At 36.2% G+C, this 19592-nt stretch overlaps 1 protein-coding gene across 5 annotated transcripts in view; it reads right to left on the minus strand.

Annotated features, from left to right (window-relative positions):
- LOC145680371 (uncharacterized) overlaps positions 1-19592 on the minus strand; it is a 109807-nt gene that overhangs the window by 47469 nt on the left and 42746 nt on the right. For all 5 annotated transcript variants that reach the window (XM_081750795.1, XM_081750793.1, XM_081750794.1 and 2 more), the window contains exon 3: positions 10403-10911. In XM_081750795.1, coding sequence (XP_081606921.1) covers positions 10403-10911 — 509 coding nt within the window. The remainder of the gene's footprint in view (positions 1-10402; positions 10912-19592) is intronic.

Here is a 19592-nt window from a genome sequence, read left to right on the forward strand (position 1 = left end):
AAAGGGATCCTCATGTTGCAGGACAGCGCTAAACTCCACGTGGCTAGGATGACCCGGGACACCATTCTACGCCTTGATGGGAAACACTATTGCATCCGCCATATTCCCCGGACATTGCATCGTCCGATTATCACCTGTTCCATTCCATGGACAATCACCTTCGAGGACGCCAGTTCAAATACCTCGTAGAAGTGCAAAATGCACTTGATACCTTCTTCGCTTCACCGCTCACGAAGTTCTACCGCGATGGAATCCATGGCCTTCCAGAACGTTGGCAGAAGGTCGTCGATCCTGATGGGGACTATTTTTGATCTTCCGGGTACGTCTTAGGTGACATAACGATATTCGAAGGTGGTGGGTGAAAAAGCGACAGCACTTTCTTGGTTACTTTTATAGCAATCTTGCGTTTCAATAACTAAAAATAATAATGAAGAATATGTGATGTGCTTATCTTTAGCTGAAGACGACAGAAGACATAATAGTAATTACACAAATCGTCTTGGAAACCTTATTTTGATTCAGTTTCCCAATTACTTAATTTTTTTAATTACACAAAAACACAGAATGTAAGGATTTACCAAATAAGAGCGCCAAAACATTTAACATGAGATTAAATGAAAACTAGAAGTGATAATGATTTATTATTATTATTATTATTATTATTATTATTATTATTATTATTATTATTATTATTATTATTATTGTGAAAAGGAATCAATATTATCACGTTTTGAAAATAATGTCGTTCAAATGTCCTTCCCTGCTTTGGTGGACGAAATCGATTACTCTGCACTTATTACACGAGAAGTTCACCTAACATGTTCTGACGAGAATGATGTTAGCTGGCCCCCAAAATCATATGATCTCTTCCACTTCGAATATCTTCTATGGGGTAGTCTCAGGTCTATGAGAATAAGCTACGAACAATTCGTGAACTGAAAGTGAACTTCTGTCGCACCACTGCGAATTTGCCGCGCAATAAGTGTGCGTTAAGGTGCAATACTGAATTTTGAGAATCCCTTTCACTCACATCACAGGATACAAAAAACTCTGAATGACAGTATCTTCAACACATAATGATATTGACTGCTTTATACACACCAACATAGACAAGTAATTACCACCTAAAGTTCTGACGTTCTTACTGGTGAAGTATTTAGTTTTCGACAACGAGACTACATGAGACGTAAACTTACAGACTATCGTAGGATCGGAAATAACTTTATACTTTCAGTGCCAGCGCCACACCTAAGCAAAAATTCTTAATAATTCCTAATAATAATAATAATAATAATAATAATAATAATAAATAATATATATATATATATATATATATAAAAGATTAATCTGTTAAATTAAATTCTTCGAACTCCAAATGTATTATCACAAACCACCTAAACATGACAAATTTAACACGAAAAAAATACACACAATTATCACTGGATATATTCAAGTAACATCCACAATCCTTCACATGCAGATGAAAATGAATAGTTATGGGAAATCTAAAAATCTGCTTTTATCCTGTAAGCAAAACTGTTACAGATAATTCTAAATAAAAACGAACACCAACACCTCCCGCCACGGAATCGAGCATACAGAACCAGAACAAACTAATAAATCCATATATTTTTCTTAACAGTATCAAAATGCAGAAGTTTTTCTTGTGCGTTATTGCACATCACTTGGTACACATTTTCAAATGCTGGAATCATTACAAGAACGATACTAATTTACTTTTAAATTCAATTTCAGATATTATTATTATTACGATACAACACATGAAGTTTAAAAGTGGATTTTCTATATGTGAACCTGATAATGTAAAAAACCAATCATAACACATTCTCTGCCTCATTAAATTTTAAAAATGTGAAAAACTAATAACACTGGCCCTCTACTATAAGGTTAACTAGGAGAAAGAAAATTTATCTGAAATAACTCATTTTGGACGTGTCAGTACAAGCTTTTCCACTCTTATATGACGCTGAATCTGCCTGTTTGTTCTAACATGTTCATCCGCCCTCTACTAATTGATAACTGCCAGAAATTTATTCATTCTCAAACCTGAAAGGTGAATGCATACGAAATATTCCCGTTTCTCTGTTTCCTGTATGATAAGATTCTTGAAGCCAAGTAGTAATAACAATAATAATAACACTAACAAAAACCAAGTACTATCAAAATAAGTACGAAAAAAAGGTCATAGTTCACCTTATTCCGTTTTCTTTTCTTTCTTATTTTTTTCTGGAACCCTACTTTTGAAATATATTTTACTTCTAGACATCAGTAGACAACAAAAGCATATCGTAATTTGTCTTAAGCCCATACGTACAGATATGCGCGGAAGCGTACATCCGCATCAAGATAGCGTTTGTGGATATTTTTTTATTCCCTTGGTGGATGGAGAACTCTTAACTTGCAGATGCTCGTGAAAAGACAAGAATCTTCGTGAACACTATTAACTGTTGACATCCTGTATTAAAGTAAGTTTGATACTATTTCTAAACAAGAGTAAAACTATGCTTCGTTGGATTTTTTTTTTTTTTTAAATATAAGTTTGTGACGAGGTGGGTCATGTCATTCTTCTCTTTCGATGACCCTGTATCTTTTCTCCACTTTTGCATTCTGTACGAAGACAATCGACAATCATCCCTTTATATAAGTAACACGACTAAAATATACATATATATATTTGACAGATAATATTACCAACGTGGCAACTTGCTTCTTAGAAATTGTATTTGAGAGGACCTTCAGTACTTTTTTTTTTTTTAATTAAATCTATAATTTCTGTCTGCATGAATTTTACTGCATTTTACTTAAGCGTAGTTAGTTACAACTGGAAGAGATTGTACTCAATGTTAAGTTTAACTTCATCGATATCATATCATAAGATTTACAAAAGAACAAAGTATGTATATGCGATTATTTGATTTGATATGACTTTCAATTTAGCGTACCTTTCAGTAGCAAGACTATATCAGATAAAAATCTACAGCTTAACGTGTGACCTGAACCACACGAGGTCCCGTTGGGAATCGAACCTGGGTATCCTACGCCAAAAGCGGGTGCGTTAATCGGTTAGTCATGGGGGAAGCTCATATTAACGATTATTATGTTAGAAACTATTTTTTAAATCATAATTGTAATAGAACAGATAAGCTGCATTTATTTATTATCTCATTATGAGTAGATGCGGGTGGAGATGCTGCGGATGCAGTACGAATGAGGATGAGATGTTTGTATTCGAGCAGCCCTTTACCTCTACCTCTACGAAACAGCCTAGACTCCAAATCTTCTACATAGATTGTAGAATAGACTATACTCGCCGCGACCTTATTCTGACAGTCGAGATACGTAGCTTCAATTCGGACGACTCCGACACGTTACACACGAAAAACATTACTTAGAAGATCCATTCAAAGAGCTAATTGAGTATAAGTATATAAAAATGTCAATATAGGAATAATATTTAAAATAAAAGTACCAGATTTATTAGTAACGGGTAATCAAAATGACGTCACGATTCAAAATCGGAAAGAAAGAAGGAAAGAAAGGAGTGAAAAGCCGGCAACTAAGATGCGAGCCTTTTACAAGTGGTGCAAGATTATAAACTTAAAAATCTTATATCAAAAACAGAAGACTAGTAAAATTAGTTAATTGATCAATGTTAGAAACCGTCCACAATGGCTAGGAAATGGCTTAATGTTTTATATATAAATTAAATAGAGTAGCTACACCGCAGGGTTGGCAAAAAAACATGTTTTTTATTGAAAAAACAAAAAAAGTTTTTTTTTTGGTCGTTTAAACCTGGATTTTTTGTTTAAACCAGGTTTTTTTGGTTTAAATAATTTGCTCTACTATGTATTTATATTACATATGGACACAAATAAGTTTGTTTCGCCTTGCTGTTATTATGCAACCACCGGGTTATGCTGGAAGGAGTCTTATAAGCTTAAAGCGGGATCCAAACAGCTTCCCGGCTTACATTCGAGAGAAATTGTCCTCCATTTAGACTCGGAAACCGGGACTAATTGGCTACAAATGCAATGAGTCTGCCGACTCACTCACGAAGGACTCCTGATAAAAATACGTTGTACTGATCTTTACATACTTGTTAATATAATTGTCAAGAGTCATTTCAGGACAAAAAGATAAATAGTTGCACAAGTGAAACCATTATACACAATTACCATTAAATCGGGAAACTCCCGCGTTAGCCATTGAGAACATTAAATCGGGAAACTCCCGCGTTAGCCATTGAGAAAATCCTGTTATTACTTTAAATGCAAGGCAAATCCTGTTATTGCTTTGCATATAAAATCTAAGGTCAACATATCATCATCAGTACGCTAAAATTGAGGTATTAAATTCCAAATTTAGTATGTAAATATCATTTAACAAAATTAAAACGAAGTCCAATCCAAGCTAATGTTGGAAGCTAACGTAGGCAGTCGATAAATTTTGCCAATGTCTATCAATACATTTAGGCAACTTTTGCTTCTTTATAAACAACAAGCATTCAGGCAAGCAAAAACATACAATTTGGCTTCGTTTCGTATGTTTAGGCTTAACATCTTCATGTAATACCGAGGTTATAAAGAAGACTTTCGCTTTAAAGTGACATCCAAACCGCTACTTGGTTTACACATGAAAGAAGGGTTGTGGTTCGACCGAGAATTGAACATGGGACATCTTGATTAAAAGGTGAAAAGGAGATACAACTAATGCAGATGGTTTGATATGTGAAAACGTCACCATGAAGTTCACACGATTTAAAGCATCTTTCGTTCTTTTTTCTTTTTGGTTTAAACCATTTTTTTTAAAACCAGCTGGTTTAATCTACCTTGGTTTAAACCAGCCAACCCTGCTACACCGTAAGAAACTTCTTTGCCTGCTGGTAAATGAAACAAAAGAAAGAACGGGACTCACGTGTAATTTCCGCAATCTTTATGCAAATGGTAACCTTGCTCTGCCAAATATCGTCTGCGCGAGTGCGTTAGTGTGTGTACGTGGGAGTAGTGAAACTGAAACCATGAAGAGTGTTGAGCGCGAAATTGAAAACATGAATGAATCCGAATTATCATCTTCTCAGTACTATCGCAAACACGAAGAAGGGAAAGCTTCTTGAAGTCAAGCAAAGTAAATTGTCATCAATGTGTACGCTCGCATAAGAGAAAAATATGCAGAAAAAACTATTGAAGAAACTGTTGATATGACTGTTGCCGGTTCGCTGCTGGTTTACTCATTGCCAACGTAGAGTTGCTGTGCTTTGAGGGAAAAAAAATCGTATTTTTAATTTATTGTGTGAGAGGGTGGCTGCTCGTATGTTTCTGTTTATGATTGACCTTTTCTAGGTAGACATATGAAGATAACTTCATTTCTTATCCTTTCTTATCTTAATCAATCGAAATGAATAAGCAAAATAGTGTTCATGCTCTCGTGTTTTAATTGTGAAGATTGCAAATAAATCACGTGCGAATTTCTAATACATTTATTACTACTGTATTGTCTTCATGAATTATTAACAACAAATAGACCAAGAAACATATTTTTCGTTAGCGGCAGGAAAAGGACGAGAAATTACCGCTCCGCGCATATCAGCTGAGACCCAAAACAGCGCCAGTTGAAATAACTGGCGAGTAAGAACCAAACCAAAACATACACACACAACAAAGCTTCCCTGTGAAAAGGTCCGCGCACCAACATGTACTAATGCGCTTGTGACCCGGCTCTCAAGTTAGCATTGCGTTTAGTATAGATTAGTCTGCGACTTAAAACATGTAAAAACAAAATACGTCTTTTTATAGAAGGGCCAAACTTCGGAAGATGGATTTTTAAAAATATATCTTGCTTTACAGTTTACAAAGAGCTACAACCGCTTATACGACTCAGTTCACAACGCTGATATTTCTGGTTTTTTAGATCGAATTTCACTTCTTCTTAATTTAAGTAACTCACAATGCTGGCTCAACACCGAATATTTTGTGCTCTACCAGCAACTGAATCCAGAATCAGAGGATGAAATAAACAGGGAAAAAAATATGTATATAACAATTCTAATAATCACAGATTCAAAAAACAAAACTTCGTTTAAAAGCTTTGTGGATAAAAATTCAATAAGAACAAATTGAATTAATAACGAATAACGATAACAGTAAAATTGATAACGAATAGCGAGCGTCCAAAGCAAACATATCCGGAAAATTGTTTATTCACGAATTTCGCTCAATGGCATTGCGAAAATTAACATTTCAGAAGAAAGATATGAGATATCCAATATTCCCTTTCTTTTCCTTCTGGGAATTGCTTACAAAGCACCTACCACTGAAAATATTGGAGTGAATCGTTTTTACGTGCAGTTTCCTTCTTCTGTCTCTTGTATAACTGCACAGTATTTGTGTAACTCTGACTGTTTTCAATTTAGAGGTTTGAAGGATCCAATACAAAGAATCCCTAAGCTTTTTTTTTTTTTCTTTTTCGTTGTTGTTGTTGTTGTAAAAGTTCATTCATGTAAATACTGTAGGACATATTTTTGTCACTAGCAACTAAATTTAAACATCACAAAATCATCTTCAAACAAAAGTATCACAAAGCTAAAAATATTGGCTTTTCAATTTACAGCTTCTTAAAAAATTTTAGTAGATACGTTTCTGCGCTTTCACTTCCTAAATGAAGTGTTTTATTTTCGTCGTTCCTTTGTATATAAATCACCTCCCGAAGACTGTGATTCTTTACATCTATATATTTGTCAATAAAAATATGGATACGTAGCTTGGGTCTGCTCTAAACAGAAAGAGGAAATCTGAAGAACAATGTTTCAATTTACGAATTCCTAAACACAACCAATGAAACAAGAAAGACAGTAAATGAATGCAAAATCTGCGAACAACCTTTTACTAGGTGATACATGCTTCAATCTAACGGGAGCAATTAAAATAATCCTAACTGCAAAGTAAATATTTATATAACAAAAAAATAAAATACAGATTTCAATGAAGCTCTACCTGATTGACAATATATTTAAGATTGAATTTAGTTCCGTCAGTAGTTATGAAATAACTGTCTGTATTGGCTTCTTCGCAGTGGTACCACCTCCAGCTATATATGATTACATGCATCTACATACAAAGTATTTCAGTGAATAGTTTTGAATACAGTGATTGAATACAGTTTTGCTCTACTTTGAAAACGAGAGATATAATTATGTGGGTTAGCTTTTAGACTTTTAAGATGTGTGTCAAATTTAAATTTTTTAGCTGTAATCTTTTATAAAGTCATCTTGAAGGAAAGCTTTTTAAACATCGCTCTTTACACGTGGATCATTCTGAAGAACAACGTGCCGTAATAAGTTTCTGTTCCAATGTGATGAGAAACCTGTTCATATTTATCATCAGTTAAAAGATGTTTGCGAGAACAACACTATCCGAAAGCTGTTCGTAAATTTACTGGTAAGCGGAATCAACCGAAAATGTGCCAAGCTATGGTCGTCCAATTTCTGACAATGTTGCAGCAATCGTTGGTTGAGGCCCTAGCCATGGAAGACAGACGACGAACTGTTGATATTTGTAACTTTAGAGAATTCTCTCATGACACCGTTGAAAAAAAAAAAAAAAAAAAACAACTACTTGCAGTTGTTCAGGTCAGTTCAGACTGGATCTTTCGACAACTGAATGAAGCAAAAAAAAGCCTTTTACATGACAATTCCCAATGGTCTTACGACAAGCAACTGTGCAACCAATCGGCAAGTGTTGCTTCTGCTATCAAAGGAGTGAAATGTTTCATTTATCTCCAATTCTGAACGGCTCGAAACAATGAAAACCGTCCTCTTCGTCTACAGCCGTCATTTCGGATATTCGAATGTTCCGCCGTGGAAGCAGTAAGACAATTTGTTTAAGCCATCTTTTGGGGCAAAAAGAAATTAAACCAAGTTAATCACGTATCAAATAAACAGGACAAACTATACATCGTATAATTTTAACTAAGTGATTGTTTTCTGCAATTCAACAACATCAGCCAACCTTTTAGATATAGACTTTGTTTAAGAAAATCAAATTGCTTCCTCACCCATTGTACTCATTTGATCTCTGATCCCAGGCTATTTTTAAAACTTAGGCATCCATTGCGGGACAGACGCTTCGGAAGTGCTATTTTCTAATGTCTAAAACAGGCCACCACAAAAGGCTTCTCAGAAAGCAATGATAGTTGGGTAAAATATTGGAGTGTGTAGAAGTAAATGAATATTATATTGGAAAGCTCATGAAGAATATCACACCAACAATAAAACTATTGAAAGATCCAGTACAACAGTACGTAATTTTAGTATAGATTTCCATATTGGTCAGGAGCTTCCAAGTGAAAAATAAACTGACACTACAAACATTACACCAAGCATACACTGAATGATTCATATTCCTTTCCAGCTTGAAACAGAACTCAACTGGGTTATTCATGTGTAATAAAGAGGAAGTAATAACCGTCGGTGATAACTGGTTGATAACGTCATAACAATGGTGAGTGATTAAGATACATCATTGTTTCAGCACGGATAAATTGGACAGAGTACATATTTCTATTGACATCTCTAAGTGGTCATTGCTCTTGGATTTTCGTACGCAAAATCAGTACGAGTATATCTCGGATACGTGAATTTCGAAATTAGTAGTGGCTCCAAGTTGCACGGAAAGAACTACGGAATGACAAAGAATACTGCATCAAATCACATCTCAACTCAAAGCTCAAAACCTTCAACGATTGACAGTGTACATTATATTCATTAAATGTGATTTGGTAATCGTCAATCTTTATTTCAAATCCCTGACCCCATCAAGTAATTCAATTTATTTGGGTCATAAAAACAGTTGAACTGTGTATGGATCGTTCGTTTCGACTGATCTTATCACGTTCCACATGTAAGATAAAGAGTCCATGAATGCTGGAGAGACAAAATGAGGCAGTATCATACAATTCGATGGTGATTCTGTAATGGTGCTATTGGAGCAAGCACAAACAATAATTAAACTGGACTCAATATATACGACACGACATTTACAGATCTCATTGCAGACACTATGCATCCTTTTATATACATATAATACTCATTTTCTGCTCTAGGTGCACTTTGTACCAATAAAATAACGCGTCCACACATTGCACACGGATTGCAAACGGATGGTTTAATGTACAGTAGCAACCACTAACGATTGTTGAATTCCCTCGTCACTAACTATTAATGTTCCCGTCTTTAATAAGGAAAGCCTACACGTCCAATTTTCCATGTGAGTAGGATTGTTCGAATCCTAGAAACAATTGCTTCGTGGTAAGAATGGATGCTAACTCTAGCTAAATTATAACTGTTCTAACAAGCCATCTTGTATTAGGAAACCATCTTTTACTTCTTTTCATTCTTTTTTGCCTGACATTGAAAATTATCTCCGTCTACTAATTTCTTTTACGCGAAAAATAAATAAAATACAATTTTACTGGATGATCTATGAAAGTTACTTTCTTCCGCCTCCAACTCTCCCCCAGCCATCCTACCCTCCCCCCCCCGCACACACAAAAGACAAAATTACTTTTGCATATATTTTCAATCTCTGGTTTCACGAAAAGCACTTGCAAGAGACTTCAATTCCTACCATACCTGGATTATATTGCATACTACTTCGTTCACCTCCATAGCTGAATGTTTGATGAAATAACAAGTAAAACCACTACGTCAACGAAAACGTTATAAATAAATAAACGAGAAAATAAATGCAGGCGATGTCAAATATACTATCAATTCTGCACGCGAGGACAAACATATACATATATTTTTGTATGTGTATAAAATTAGATGAAGTCTTTCGTTTCGCAGATTAATAAAGGTTATTTTAATTCGGCACGTAGAATCCTTTGACGATAATTTTTATCTCGTATCCTATTTGTTACGAAATATGCTCACATTACCCGTACATATCTCGACCCACATTTTTTTTTTTTTTTTTTTTTTTTTTTTTTAATTATTCAAAATAACTATTTTATAATTCTAACTATTTCTTGTTTTTCATCCTGTTATATTGCCACTTAAATGGAAGTCTCGCAGTAAGAATAAATTATTTCTTTAGCAGCGATCTATCTGTCTGAAGGCAAAATTATCTGCACTTTTCAAGTCTGTATAATTTCTCGGGGTATACACACTCCCCATTTTGTAAAATTTCAAAATCTAACTCGCGACCGATCGCATCATTTGTGAGCGTCGTTCCCCGCTGACAAAGCCTTCATCACAATCCTTTCAGGCTTGACGGTTCTGAAGCCTTTTCGAAACATTTATAGTTACTACTGTCGGTTTTGTCAATCTGATAGAGCTACATTGAATCAGAAATTACTGTTATTTACTATTTGCCATATTACTCACCTCATTTGCTCTGAGGATGAATAGTCACTCTGGGCGGTTCTTTGAGAGTTCTTCTCCTTGTTCACAAAATGAGAATCACTCACTACTTTCACATCATCGTCCGAATCACCCGCATCTCCTTCCTCATAGCCCTCGTAATCCCCTTCGTAATACTGATTATTGCCTTCAACTGTTTGCTCTTCAGGCACCATGCCGGCATTCTCACTTTCACCACCACTTACACCAGGGTTCTGTGCTAAACCCTCTTCACCATACACGTTTGTAAGAGCAGATGGTGGTATCGCTTCCCGTTTCACTCTCGTTATAGATATATCCACTTCGTTGTTCCACGGGGTAGTCACTGTGCCACAATCAGGTGCCACGTTGTCTTCCACACCTTTCTCTAGTTTAATATTCGATACAACAAGAACTGTTTCTGGTTCAAAGATACGATCACTTTTATCCACTGCATCACTACCTTTCGAATGAGCAGAGGACGAAGATGACGATGCCCAATTGGAATTTGCATTCTGAAAGTAAAGGTTAAAAAGTTGGTTTTAAAAACATAGGTTCTTTTAAACATCATTTAACAATTTTAGGTTCAACGAAGTTATTTACAGAATAAGACAAAAGTTTAAAAATAAATAATAAAACCTGTTAAAACGCAAATCTAACTTTCCATACTGACTACTTAACATATGGTACAATTGATCGTCATAATGAATTTAGGTCAACAAATTTTAAATGGAAATCTTTGCGACATTTCAAACAAGATTAGCGTATTATCAGAAAGTGATTAATGTTCTAAAAAGATAAGTTGAAAATACTAACTTTGTTCATTGTGTCTATAACGTTTTTGCTGGACAGTTTCGCTTACTTAAGCTGTAGCCTTGTTCACCAGGGTATGTCACTAACATGAAAATCGAATCACTTTATAAGTACATTTTGCTAGGGATGTAAAATAGCTGGGTATTTATTTCAGCGGGTAAATACCCTGGGTAAATACCAGGGTATTTACCTAAAATGGGTATTTTATTGGTTATTTTACATTTCAATTACTAATAAAGGATTTAGGATTTAGATTTCTGGTCTTTCGACATCTAAGGCCATTTAGCCCTTCACGTTTTGAGGGATGACGTCCCTCGGCGAGCACACAATCCGGGGAAAGTGAAGGAAGAAAGGATTGGGAAAGGAAGGAAGCGGCCTGGGACCTATAAGTTAGGTACCACTCCGGCATTTGCCTGGTGTGAATGAGGAAAATCCAGGAAAACCTCATTCAGGGTGGCTGGCCTGAAAAAGCTTTTACACTTTTTCGACCGAGTGCCCCCACCGGGAATCGAACCCAATTACTAATAAATGGATTTTATCGTTGTCAATGAAAAATATAATGATCATTTATATCACCTGCAACAAGAATACTAAATCACCATTTATTCTAGTAATTAAAAAATGAATTTGATATTTATTAAGTAACCCAGTACGGATTTCCTAGCTACTCACCATTATTTTTCTTTCTACTACAATAAATTTCCTTCTATTACCATTGGCAAAAAATAATTTTCCATTTTACACCGTGAATTCGTTAATTCTAAAGAAAGTGAAGTTAGTTGTCACCAAACTAATCACACATTATTATTAAGTATCCTGCCTGCCAGCAGCTACTGGTATTATTAGTGACATGGAATTTAAGTTCTTCCTTAGGTTCGCGTCTGATGAAACTGATTTCTCCATTGTTCTCTATCTGGCGCATCATCATCTTTATCTTCCAATATCTTCTCCAGTTTTTCAAATCATCGATGAACACACTAACTAAACTATTTAAGTAACAGCAGGGTCTCTATTACTAAAATGAACAACCACGTTTCCTGTTGGTTTACCAAATTTATTAATAGCGGAAAATGAATTATTAATAATTACTTTCCTAATTTAAGGATTTAAAGTTTACAACAATGTTATTATACGTAAATATTTTTAACATTACCTTTAAAAAAATGAATAGTACTGATGAAAAACAACTTTTTAATAATTAAACATACTAAACTAATATTGCTTTCTAAAAGTACTGAAGACGTTTGAGAAAAGCCTTCGGGTCTCATCCTAAACGAAGGGAAAATCCCAACCTACACCTTCTCGTGGGAGAAAGCGGGCAACGTCTTTGGCGGCTAACGTAGGTGGGGACCGACCGATTTCCGGGATCAGGGGTCAGCTTCTACCAAGTGCAACAGCTTTCTCGGAGGGCGGATGAGCGGGTGGAGGTCAGGGCACCTTCTTGTCCTTATGAGGGGAAACTGTCCTAAAAGGCAGATGAACCACTAGATGGTCAACGGAATGGAGATGTGGAAAGGAAATGGGAATACTACCACATTATCTTTTTCCCAGAAGGGACGGAGGAGGAGAATGAAAAAATATGATGGTTCTTCTTGAGGTAAAAAATTCCGGAGGTAAAATAGTCCCCCGTTCAGATCTCCGGGTGGGGACTACTCCAGGAAGAATCTCAGAGGAGAAAATAATAACTTTCATTTCAGCATGGGAACCTGGAACGTACAACGTGAGGGAAAACTTGAAAATTTAAAAGTGGAAATGGACAAATGTAAAGTGGACATAGTGTGCTTGAGTGAAGTGAGATGGCCAGGGAAAGATGAGATAGTATCGGAAAATTACAGAATATACTATTCGGGTGGCGATAAGGCCAAGAATGGTGTCGCGATAGCAATGAAGAACGAAGTAGCAAGAACTGAAACCAAAGTGGAATACTGCAGTGACCGCTTGATGTTTGTGAAACTACATGCAAAATCAACTGTGATAATACAAGTGTATATGCCAACAACCCACCATGATGATAATGAAGTAGAAGTAATGTATGATCAGATCAGTGACATATTGCATCAGGAAGGAAAAGGTACGGTCAACGCCATAGTAATGAGAGACTTCAACAGCGTAGTAGGAGGAGCTGAGAATAAGGTAGTGGGACCATTTGGACTAGGTAGAAGAAACGAACGAGGTCAAATGCTTATCGACTTCTGTAAGCAACATGATCTGGTGGTGATGAACACTTGGTTTAAGAAAAGAAAAACCAAACTATACATGTGGAAGAGTCCCGAAAATAAGAAACGCTACCAAATCGATTACGTTCTTGTGAAGCAACGTTTCAGGAATAGTGTACGAGACGTAAAGACATTGCCAGGAGCGGACACTGATTCGGACAATCTACTGGTGACAGAAGTGCAAACCTGGTTAAAGTCGATCAAGAAAAATGGGAGAAGAAATCGAAAATGGAACTTGGAGCGACTAAGAAATCTCGACGATGATATGAAAGAAGAGATTGAAGAAAAATTCTGTGCAATGGGAGATACGGTTGACAATATAGAGAATAGTTGGGGACAAGTTAAACAGATTATACTTCACACACTTCACAATAACATTGGTAGGATGGAAAGAGCACCGAGAAAACCATGGATAACTGAAGCAATGCTTAAGAAGATGGAGGATCGCAGAAGGGCAAAAAATGCGGACATCAATGAATACAGAAGGCTGAACAACGAATTGAGAAGAGAAACGGACAAAGCCAAAGAAATGTACATGGAGCACATATGTGAAGAAATAATGGAACTTCAACAGCGCGGCAGATATAATCTGATGTACCAGAAAGCACAAGAATTAGGAGGGAGAGCTAACAAAAGTATACGAACGTTCGGCATCGAAGATTAACAAGGTAATGTAACCACTGACCACCAAAGAATCCTTAGAATTTGGGAGGAATACATAAAAGATCTGTATGATCAGAAAAACCGCCCCAAAGACATTGCGATCGAAGCAGAGGAAGAGGCGGATGATGATGAAAAAGGACCCAGTATATTGAAAAGTGAATAGCATAAGCAATCAAAGACATGCGGAGAAAGGCCACTGGAAACAACAACATACCAGTAGATTTGCTTAAGGAATTAGGAGACAATGCAATGAAGGTACTGACTTCACTTATTAACAAAATCTACCTGAGTGGGGAATGGCCAAAGGATTTTCTTGATGTTACAATGATTGCATTGCTCAAGAAAAAGCAAGCAAAGAAATGCTGCGATCACAGAACCATTAGCCTGATTTCCCACAGTAGAAAGATCATTGCACGCATACTGAACGGGCGGCTGGAAAGCAAGATAGATGAGAGATTAGAAGATCAATTTGGATTCCGGAAAGGAAAAGGCACCAGAGATGCTATTGGATTGATGAGAATTGTATCAGAAAGAATTCTTGATGTAAAGGAAGATTTGTGTTTGTGCTTCATCGACTGGCGAAAAGCTTTCGACCGAGTCAATCGAACCAAACTTCTGAAAATACTTAAAGAAATCGAAGTCAATTGAAGAGATCGACGACTCATTCAAAACCTGTACATAGGACAACGAGTGAAGATGCGCTTGAATGAAGGAGAAACCAATAGTGTGGAGATTGGACGAGGAGTCAGACAAGGATGTAGTTTGTCGCCCCAATTATTCAACATTTACAGCGAATGTTTAATGAAGGAAGCATTAATGGGAACTGGAGACTTCAAGATTGGAGGGAAGATCATTAACAAGATCAGGTATGCAGATGATACGGTTATAATACCTATAACCGAAGGAGGACAACAGGAGATGATTGACAAAATAGTTGACACTGAAATACTGTATGGAATGGAAATTAGCATCGAAAAGTCGAAAGTCATGAGAGTATCCAGTGGAAATACGCTCTTACGGATCAGAGTAGAACAAAAACAACTTGAAGAGGTCGATAACTGCAACAGCTAAAGAAGCATTCAACAAGAAAAGATCATTCTTAACTAGCAGGCTCAATATTGGACTTAAGAAGAAGTTGGTCAAGTGCTATATATGGAGCATTGGACTGTATGGTTCAGAGACTTGGACATTACGGAAATTAGAGAAGAAATATTTAGAGAGCTTCGAAATGTGATGTTGAAGGAAGATGGAGAAGATAAAATGAACAGACAGAGCAACAAACGAAGATGTTTTAAAAAGGATAGGAGAGAAGAGGACACTTCTAGCCGCCATCCTTCGTAGAAAGGCCAACTGGATTGGACACATCTTGAGACGAAATTGTCTTCTTCACACCGCCATAGAAAGAAAGATGGAAGGAAAGCGAGGAATAGGAAGAAGAATAGCTGATCGATGATTTGAAAGATAGGAGAAAATATTGGGAGTTAAAAGAGAAAGCTGAAGATCGACAAAAGTGGAAGAAACATTTCCAGGCCCAAATCAAAAATGGAAAAAAAGAAATCCTCATTAGTCCCAGGACCTGCCGAAAGGCAGAATACCTAATAATAATAATAATAATAATAATAATAATAATAATAATAATAATAATAATAATAATAATAATAATAATAATAAACTAATATTCCAGATACAGCTGGTTAACTTCTTCACGCGTACTGAATTGTCAATTATCCAAAGAATTGGACTAATGAGTTTCTTATGTTTTACTCCTGGTTTACTGAATTAATAAATTCAAACTGTTTAAGAAACTACACTGTAACAACTAAGTTGTTGGTATAGTTAAATCACAGTAAAGAAACTCGAATTTATTAAGTAATAACCTAGAAAATACTTAGAGACTAAACAAACTACACATTTACCGAATTTGCCATTCTGTAGAAGTAATTGTACATTACGAAAGTTGCAGAATAATCAAAGTAATTAAATTTAGTAAATTGGTCGATCAAATTATTTACTAAATATGTCATTGAAAGAAAATTATACATAAAATAAGGAATGAAACTTCGTAAAACACTTAAGTAACTAATTCCTGACTTTTAGAAGTGTTCACTAAATGGATTTTAACACTAACAATAATGCTTTGTGAAAGTGTTTATTGGAATAGCATATTTTAAATATTAATGAGATAAACAACGTTAAGCTGTATATAGTACCTCAGTGAAGATAATATATATACTTTAAATTATTCAGTATAGAACAGCAATTAACCTCTACCATATTTGGAGCATTATAAAACTACCACAAATTTTAATGTCCTACTCAGAATCAAACGTAAGATCAGATTTGGAATCATTACAATTCTTCAATATGAACATCACTATCATTCGTTTTTTCATTTTCTTCTATAACAGTCATTTCTTCTTTCTCCTCTTCCAATGTGTCTGCTGTTTTCATCTGTTCCATGTCAACAGCTGGTGACTTGTTCCTTAATGACCCTGGTCCTGAGTGTTGCATTTATTATTTAAAAGCTTCCAGTTATATGAAAGATATGCTAGTTTTCCTACCCTCTCCGATGATAAACCATTTCTTGTTTTACTACGGAATCAGGGCCGGATCCAAGATTGTCTGGCCGAGGGGGGGGGGGGGGGAATGCACCGATAACTACAAAATAACCAATCACACTGAAACTCTTCAAAGTGACATGTGACAATATTCTTTACCCCTGACAACACTGATGCGTAGAACCGAGAAAAGTATTTCAAAAAGGGTCGCAAGTGTTATGCAGAAAAAAAAAATGTTCTTCTCTCCTCCTGGCTTGTTTTCTTCCATACTTGACAAATGTTATATTGCTTTGCTTGGTGAATCCTGTTCCTTCAACATTCAGAAAATCAACTTAAAACGATTGCTTTTGCAAAGTTCTGCTTTCTTTTAAGCCCTAAACGGAAACATTATGACAGAAATTTTCGGAAAGGGTTGCTATTTTCACTCCTAGCTTCTCATTTTAGATAGTGTATATTTACAACAAAGGGGGGTGCACATGCACCTTTGAACTCCCCCCCCCTAAATCCGGCCATGTATGGAAGTTCTTTCTGTGGCAGCAGATGTAACCGGAGTACTAAGGATTCGAATGGCGACATCAACTAATCCAGTGATGCCTCAAAACCCTCTCCATCAAGGTAGTGAGCTCATTTGTTCCATCCGTCCCACAAAAACTTCCTGGCTCATATTTCTTCCTTGTTCCTATAGTCAGTCAAATGTGCTCTCAGTAGAACAGAATTCAATCCCATTTGTTTTCAAACTTCACAAATGAAGTTTACTACATCAACCAATTCTTCAGCGGCCAATTTGCAGCCCTGAAAAGTGAGATTGAGGAATCTGCAGCCAGATAAATTGAACCCAAACCGAATTCACTTTTGTGTTTAATTTTTCCACTATTGATTGTTCTTCTGCTTTCGAAAGGATTGACGATGAGAACTGTTCTGTCAGAGTCAGATGAAGGCTCTGGAATTTTGAGCGCACAATGTTTGAAGATTGTTTGACTTGAAGTAATTAATCAAATGCACTATGGGTTTCCAAATGGCTACAAGTTTTTCAATACGAATCTAGAATACATCATCAAGAAATCTTCTCTTGATTTCTGAAGGTAATGATGATTCCCCACTTACAGCGAGAGTCTAAAGTACAGTTTTATTGACAAGCAAACTTTGGAGACAGTATAAATGGCTTCTCTATCTTGTTTTCCCAGGTAACTTTAATGAAATTGTACCTCTTTTCTCACTTGAGATTTGTCTAAATAGTGCTTGCAAGTGATGGTTATATTTGTTTTAACAACATCAGTTACACTTCCGAGTAATGTCTTTACCGATAATGTCAGAACAACGCAAATGCAGAAGATGAGCAAGACAACCCAAAGATACTATTACTAGCATACTTCTGTTTTACTAATTTAAAAGCTGCTTTCATGTTGCACACGTTGTCTCCTACGGTACGTGACGTTTGGGCGCCGCCATTTGGGCGCGGACGTTTGGACCCCGCCGTTTGGGCGCGAGTTAAATAAAAAAAGTCATTATGTTAGGCGCTGAGTACTAAGTTCGAATCAAGATATCACAAGGTGTCTACTGTAGTGGAAGTCCTTGAATTATACTGGATTTTGTTTTACAAATTTTGTAAATTTAAGTTTCAGCCAAAGTTAAGTGCGCTTTTTATTTGATAACTTTTCAAGCTAAGGTAAGCAGACCTGACTAGATATGATTGCCTGCATTACATACATAGTGAGCCTATTCCATTAAAAAACTTAAAGCAGGCCTTCTAATGTAGTTATACGATAAGTGTAAATGTCAAAAACATTTCTAGTGGCTAAATGACCAATGTATGTATACTTAACAATTATTTTTCACTTTGAAATCGTTCTTTTTTTTTTTTTCTTTCGCTACTTTCTTCAATGCAGATTAAATGCTTGCAATGGGACGAAAAAAAGTGTGTTAAGTTTTGATTTTTATATTGGAATGTTAAAAAAAAGTGATACCCGAAATACGGCAGTTCTTAAACGCAATGTCTTAAACACCCTGTATTAACATCTTTCCCTCAACTCGATTAGGAATAGGATTTTTAGATTTCTGGGCTTTCGGCATCTAAGGCCATATAGCCCGTCACGTTTGAGGGAGTACACTATCCGGGGAAAGGGGAGGAAGGAAGCGGCCTGGACCTATAAATTAGGTACCACCCCGGCATTTGCCTGGTGTGAATGAGGAAAACCTCATTCAGGGTGGCTGGTGTATTACAAAGAGCGTGTTACAATTTTTCGACAGAATCCCCCCATCGGGAATCGAACCCGGGACCGCTCGCACCGAAGACGAGAGCGTTAGCGACTACGCTACGCGGAGCCACTTCCCTCAACTCGAGTGCGCGGTAATCTTTTATTGGACTTAAGGAAGAGAAGAGTTTGGCAAACGTAATACGAAAGAAAACAAATTTTATTATTCATAAGTATGTAATGATTAACTTTAAAAAATATACACAAATTAAATCAATATGCTTAATTAACATTAAGAAAATTATTAACAGTTCGTCTGATTCCTTCGTTTCCTAGCTTTCTTATATAATACAAAAATGAGATCATTAGATCAGAAGTACAAGAATCGTAAACAAGCGAAAAATCAATCCATGACGAGGTTAGGCAACAAATGCCACAAACGCATTAAACCATTTAATTTAGATGAATAAATAAGATAGAGATAGAAAATATACAGATAAATGAGGTGAGATAAAGATAGAAGTGTAGGAAATGTATATATCTTGATCCGCGCTTAGTTTTCAGTGCCTAGCTTACTTTATATGTCGTAAATTGTGATTTTTATTATGTACCTCGCGCCCAAACGTCTGGCGCCTAAACGGCTTTGCGCCCAAACGTTCGGCGCCCAAACGGCAGCGACGAAACGTCCTCGCCCAAACGTCCTGTCCCGGTCTCCTACGGTTACTAAAAAATTTTCCGTATTATATTTTTGGAG

The sequence above is a fragment of the Thermobia domestica genome, chromosome 3 (genome assembly GCF_964235325.1).
Source record: "Thermobia domestica chromosome 3, izTheDome1.hap1.1, whole genome shotgun sequence".
Lineage (NCBI taxonomy): Eukaryota > Metazoa > Arthropoda > Insecta > Zygentoma > Lepismatidae > Thermobia > Thermobia domestica.